Source organism: Gekko japonicus, unplaced genomic scaffold, assembly GCF_001447785.1.
Source record: "Gekko japonicus isolate JY-2015 unplaced genomic scaffold, Gekko_japonicus_V1.1 scaffold2522, whole genome shotgun sequence".
Taxonomy (NCBI): Eukaryota; Metazoa; Chordata; class Lepidosauria; order Squamata; family Gekkonidae; genus Gekko; species Gekko japonicus.
Window position 1 is genome coordinate 104,086 of NW_015174347.1, and position 6,969 is coordinate 111,054.

Genomic DNA, 6,969 nt, shown 5'->3' on the forward strand with positions numbered 1-6,969 from the left:
AAAGTCCTATTCGTTTCGAGAACTTCCTGTCTGAGTTAGAACAGAAAAAAAACGCCACAACAGGGACTCATTTCATTTAAAATCAATATTTAAAATCAACAGCTCACTCGTTTTATGCAAAAAAAAGTTCTGTGACGTCATTACTGTTTTGTTTTTTGCAGGAGTAGCAAGAAAATGAATACATTGATAAAGAATGCCTGAACAGAAATAAAAAGCCAGGTCTTGTACATACAAATGCAAAACACTCCACCCGCCCTATGACGGTCCCACCCCTCACTCTGTGCGCCTGAGGTCCAAAGGCCCTCTAGGACTGTGGGGGAGCCTCTAGAATGGCACCCCAAAATGTTTATGGGGCTCCAGTTGGAAGGAAATTTTGCTTCTGCTCTTCCCTGTTTGCACAAACAAAAGTGGTGCCTGCTCCCATCTGGAGTGGGATGGACGTGTTAATCTCATCTGATATTGGCATTTTCAAAATGGATAAACAGCATTTTAGCCACAAAACACGCATCATGCAGTACCTTGCTGTATAACTATTGAGTCCAGCCTCAGTTTTATCTCAGCTCTCTCCACAATCCTCTCTTCCACAGTGTTGTCAGTGATAAGTCGGAATACCCGCACCGGCTTCTTCTGTCCAATACGATGTGCGCGGTCCTAATTACAACAACATCGCTTTTAAACAACGCATTAGGCACAGCCATAATTGACAAAAACATTACAAGAGTCAAGAGGGTTTTTTGTGTTTACTGTGTTAAGTTTATTACACATCAACTTTGTTCTTCCTTCGTTTTCTGTTTTCCCTGCCTGATCCTAAAAGCTAAAGTTGCACTAGCATCTTGCACCAACCTAAGCTAGCTGACACCCTTTCACCCACAGTGCCCTGGTGCCTACCACATGATCCTTGTTCAGTGCAAGTCCTGCCTGCTGTCTATTCTCAGACCCCCTTCCTTTATGGTCCGTGAAACAGAATCTATGGTCATGTCAAAAGCATGTTGTCATTCTTCCATATTCAGTGCGTGGTCCAGCACTGGAACGCCTGTGTCTGCCTATGCTCTATGGAGGCTATCTGGGCTATGGGTTTATTCTCAAGTGTTGCGCTCACAACCAATGCTCCCTCTAAACTGTGGAGTCTTTTGCGCAAAAATTCTACTTTGTGAGATACTGGCATTAAAGTTGTCAGCGAGCAATTTGGCTACTGCATAAATTAGTTTGCTCTGAAGCTATCCTTCCTGAGCTAAGACAGAAATGTGTGAGCCGGAGCTCACACTAACTCAGCTTAGAGGGAACACTGCTCACGACTGCCACAGACTGGAAGGTGGGGAGAGGAGCTTTTGGGCCCGGAACATAGCAACAGAATTATATTCTGGGTCTCCAGTCCCGCATCTATCCGCCAAGCTGACACTCTCTCTGCACACATTTAGCTTGTGGTACAGGAGTATTAAACTTACTGAAGGAGAACACATTGTTTTGCAGCACCTAATCAAAATGCATGAAGCTGTCTTATACTGAGTCAGAGCATTGCTCTATCAACGTTACTATTGTCTCCTCTGTCTAGTAGTGGCTCTCTGGGGACTTAGGTAAATCTTTCAATCCCCTGCTCTCTAATCCTTTTAACTGGAGATGCCTGCAACTGAACCTGGGGCCTTCTGCATATCTATCTGATGCGCTGCCACTGAACGGAAGAACTGTCTCCTTCCATCTGTTCCTGTGTGCCAATTACAGTCATCAGGCAGGCAGCTGTTGGCTATCCCACCACTTAGGGTGGCCCGTCTGGCATCGACCAGAGCCCAGACCTTTTCCATGGTGGCTCTGGGTCTCTGGAATGGGGCTCCCTAAAGAGGCGAGGAAGGCCTCCTTGTTGGAGAACTTCGGGAGGCGCTGCCAGGGCTTCTGAGGGGGGTTGAACCGGTGGGCATCTTGTAATGGGGAGGGGCAGAGATATGTTTTAATAAAACAAACAAATAAATAAATAAAATCCTGTTTCCTTTTGCATTTCTTTTTGTACTTGCTTTTTGCTGTGAGTTTTGTACAACTCTATGTAATGAATACACACATTGTAGGTTTTAATATGCATTATATCTGTACAATATTATTTCTTGTACAATATTATTTATTATTTACACAGATTGCCAGGAGGCACTGTAAGGCCTACTTGTTTGCAAGTGTTTCTGAGGGGGTCAAATGCAATTTGTACAGTGTACAAACAGTTCTGGTACAAACAGTTCTGTGTACAGTTCTGGTCACCACACCTCGAAAGGATATTACAGCATTGGAAAAAAAGCAGAAAAGGGCAACTAGAATGATAAAAGGGTTGGAACACTCTCCCTATGAAGAAAGGTTAAAGCGCTTGGGGCTCTTTAGCTTGGAGAAACGACGGCTGAAAAGGTGACATGATCGAAGTTTCTAAGATTATGCATGGGATAGAGCAGGTAGAGAAAGAAGTACTTTTCTCCCTTTCTCACAATACAAGAACTCGTGGGCACTCCATGAAATTGCTGAGCAGTCAGGCTAGAACAGATAAAAGGAAGTACTTCTTCACCCAAAGAGTGATTCACACATGGAATTCACTGCCCCAGGAGGTGGTGGCGACTACAAGCATGGGCGGCTTCAAGAGGGAATTGATAAGCAAATGGAGCAGAAGTCCATCAGTGGCGACTAGCCACAAGGTATAGATAGGAACTCTCAGGCTGGGGCAAGTGATGCACTGCATTCTTGGTGCTTGGAGGGGCAAGAGTGGGAGGGCTTCTAGTGTCCTGGCCCCACTGCTGGACCTCCTGATGGCACCTGGTATTTTTGGCCACTGTGTGACAGAATGTTGAACTTCTTTTACAGTGGGGGAGGGATCTGGGGTTTGCTATTGTATTCTTGGTTTTAACTGGAAATGTTTTTAACTATTATTGCAAGCCACCTTGAGCCCCAGGGAAAGGCAGGATATAAATGTTTTAATAAACAGAATAAAAGTAGCATAAGAGAAATAGATAAAAATAACTGTGGCCCTGCCCCAAACCTCACTACAAAGGTCCTGTCCATTTTTTGCACTTGGTTCATCTCACGGTTCCTTTAAAAAGGCAAACCCGGACTTCGGAAAGACCACTTCTGGTGCCACCTCCATCCCCAGAAGATCAAGTTGTATTGATCTTGGCCACATAAGGGTAGCACAGGCCAAAGCAAATACTATCTAGCCACCCTGCTCTAGGGGACTGAATGGTTAGCCTCTCCTGGTAGAGTGGGAGCCTGAACTAACGAGGCGCTTGCTCTTCCCTTCGTCCCTGTTGGACTGTTGCACAGCCCCAACAAACCTGCTTTTCTCCTAGAGCAAGGCTTCTGTCCTGGCTCTCTGGTAGTTTGTTCAAAGCCCACCTCTCAGCTCCAGAGATGTATCCTAACCCAGTGCTGACTGCACGAGGCCTTGGAGCTGAGAACAGCCGCCTGAGATGTACTGGAAAGTAACTCACCATGGCTTGGAGGTCGACCTGTGGATTCCAATCAGAATCATAGAGGATCACAACGTCTGCTGTGGCCAAATTAATCCCCAAGCCTCCGGCTCTTGTACTTAGCATAAAAATAAACTTTCTACTATTGGGGGCATTAAAGGTGTCGATTGCTTCCTAAAAAGAGGGAAACATGTTTTATTATAATAGCAGCCATTTCTTGAAAACAGTGCTTTTACCTACTATTAAAAAGAAGTTATTTAGCCTGTTTCCACGGCAAGCAGCAGGGATAAATGGAATCAAGGTAACAACGGAGCAATGCGGTATTATTTCCTTCAAGAACACTATCTGAGCTAAAAGAACACCTGAACCTCACTTTCCTTTTACACTGCTGATTTCTACTGTCATTATAGGTTGTTTTTACCTCCAGGGACTCCAATGGGGCTCCCTATTAACTGCACCTTATTCCCACAATAACACTGTCAGGTAAGCCATTCCACGCAATGACTGAGTGGAAATCTGAAGCAGTCCCTCCTATTCCTAAACCCTCACTACGACACCACGGTGACTCTTCCACATTATCTTTTTCGACAAACGTCCCCTTTACTTATTTTCCCTTCCTTTGACTCCATAAACTCATATTAGAAAGCTGGATGACACGAAAGGAACACGAGAGATAATTCAATAATTGTGGACCAATCTCTGTTCATAAGTGCAGTTGCCCACCTCCAGGTGGGGGTTGGAGATCTCCCACGATCGCAAGTGATCTCCAGACCACAGAGATCAGTTTCCCTGCAGAAAATGGCAGCTTTGGAGAGTAAACTCTATGGCGTTATACCTCGTTGAGGTTCCTCCCCTCTAAAAACTCCATCTGCCCCAGGCTCCACCCCCCAAATCTCCAGGTATTTCCCAAGCAAGAGTTGGCAACCCTAGTTTATAAGCCCTGTGGCAACAGAGATCATGGCTAGATGGGAAATTGTCAGGACCCAGAGCGACAACAGAAGCACACACTTTCAGGATTTACTTTATTGAAGCTGAAGATGCATGGACAGGAATACTGTTAGGAATGAGGGATTGACTAGGCGCAAAATGGTTATAGTACATTCAAAAGAGCATTACCCAATTACTACGGTTCCCGCGTGCGCCGTTAGGCCTGGGAACTAACTGCTACCCAAAGCAAAACAGGTACAAGCTTCCCACGGCTCTGCCTGCCTAAAGCCAAAGCAATGATCTGAGCGACTCCTCCAGCGGCCTTGAGAGATACGCAGTGCAGGTTGCAAGTGAACTATCATTAGCAATGGGGAAAGGTATGCGCATCTGTGGAGATAGATGTATGCGCATAGGAAAAGTGAATTAACACTTTGGCAGCTTGCTGTCAGAAATACAAATGCAAGCTGAGGAATGACCTCCCGCTGCATAAGAGCCATGGGGCAGCTACTGGCCAGTCTCCAAACTGCCTCTGGGGATAGGATGGGATACAAATTCAAGTAACTAAATTAGTCTCTCACCTCCCGCTCTTCATGTGGTGTCTGCCCATCCAGCCGGCAATAGTCATAGCCACGCCACATGCAGTAATCCTCCAGTATATCCAGTAAACGCGTCATCTGGCTAAAAACAAGAACTCTAGAACCTGTGGGGGACAAACAAGGATAAAAGGATATTTTATGACACCCACTGCCAGAACGACGTCTTCCAAAACACACTACTAGCTAATGTGGCTCCCAAGGTCTATGCTGGTGACCGTTTGGGGCCTTCGGGGCATGCTGAATTACGGGGAGAAGGCAAAAAGGGGGTGGTCAGTGTTCCCTCTAAGCTGAGTTAGTGTGAGCTAGTTCACAGTTCTTTAGCCTCCAGCTCACACATTTTTGACTTAGCTCAGGAAGGATGGCTCCAGAGCAAAGTAATCCGTGCACTAGTCAAATAGCTCGCTCACAACTTTAATGCTGGTAGCTCACAAAGTAGAATTTTTGCTCACAAGACTCCACAGCTTAAAGGGAGCATTGGTGGTGGTGAGCACATTTTTGCAGATGTTCCCCCTTCTGTTCCACCTGGATAATGAGTCCCAACCTAGCCTAGCTAAACCACTCAATCATTCTTCTCGTGCTTTAGAAGACCCTCTTCACTATCTTCTTCATATCCATCCACGTATCTACTGAGATCCCCTGCCTCTTTACCAGTTGCCAGAACATCTCTAGCCTGAGGGACTCTATGACCCAAGGTGGCTGCTTAAAGACACTCACCTCTAGTCTGTCCTGCACATTCCACCCTCCAAGGCCACAAATGTAGAAATGGTCTTCTCATCACCAGGTCCTGGAATTTTCAACCCCTGCCTGTTCTCCCCTTCCCAGATTCTCAGCCTTTAAAAGGTATTTATTTACTTCAGCTATACCATCTTTCTCCCTGATAGGGACCCAAAGTGGCTTACGTCATCTCTTCTCCATTTTCTCTTTGCAACAACCCTTTGGGTATGACTCGCCCAAGGTCACCCAGCAAGCTTACGTGGCAAAGTAATCTGGGTCTCCCAGATGCTAGTCTGAAATTCTAACCACTATGCCACTTTCTATGTATCCACCCCACTCTTGTAGGAATCTGGGGAAGGACACAAAGGCCACTGGAAACCAGACCCCTTCTCTTAAGGGTGGTAAGCAGGGCTCTCGCTGCTGATGTTCCCTTAAGACCCCAACGAAGCACTTTATTCTTCCCCAAATGAATCATTTCTCATTTAAATGGGAGAAAGTAAAAGGATGTACTCAGGGACATTGTAAGGTGAGAGCTAATGCCATGCTTTAACACACCAGTGACCCCAAGAATCAAATGCAAGGGCCAAGGTTTTCCCCTTCCCAGCTGTGTCCCAAACTGCAGCCCATTCATCCCATATAATTCATTAATTCCTTACCCTGTTCTTTGAGTTTTGCTAGTAATTTATCTAGAGCCACCATTTTACCGCTGTTGGTCACAAGGTGCGTATCAGTGGTGTAAGGAGGACCTGGTTCCGCCCCATCGAACAGGTAGGGATGATTACAACACTTCCGCAGCTGCATCAGAATGTTCAACAACCGCATCTTATCCATCTTTCCAGCTGAATTCAGGATGTCAATATCTTTCATCAGGATCTTTGTGTACCTGTAGTAATGTTGGCAATTTGCGAACAACTGCTCATTATTAAAGTCACAAACATGTATATATGAATCATATGTATCTTTATTCAAAAGAAATTACAATTTAGTGGAACATACTTACAAATAAGTGTGTGTGTGAGTCTGGTATGTATAATAATAATAATAATAATAATAATAATAATAATAATAATAATAATAATAATAATAATAATATTAATAATAATATCTTTCAATTTATTAATCGCTCAGTCCTGCAGAGCTGCTGGCTCTGAGCGATTTACAGTTACACATATTCACATGGGACTAACAATGATTCATAGGGGTAAAGGAGGACAACATATAAATCTTTTTTAAGTCGCACACGTTTGCAGCTGACGGGGATTTTGTTCAGCTGTAGGCTTAGACGTGTTCCAGACGGCATT

The 6,969-nt window shown here is 44.9% G+C and overlaps 1 protein-coding gene across 1 annotated transcript in view; it reads right to left on the minus strand.

Moving 5' to 3' along the window:
• The window catches only part of SMARCA1 (SWI/SNF related, matrix associated, actin dependent regulator of chromatin, subfamily a, member 1), a 140,022-nt gene that overhangs the window by 47,988 nt on the left and 85,065 nt on the right, over positions 1-6,969 (minus strand). The window contains exons 13-16 of the mRNA XM_015424304.1: positions 6,325-6,551; positions 4,937-5,058; positions 3,453-3,605; positions 519-651 (exon numbers count right to left, since the gene is read on the minus strand). Coding sequence (XP_015279790.1) covers positions 519-651; positions 3,453-3,605; positions 4,937-5,058; positions 6,325-6,551 — 635 coding nt within the window. The remainder of the gene's footprint in view (positions 1-518; positions 652-3,452; positions 3,606-4,936; positions 5,059-6,324; positions 6,552-6,969) is intronic.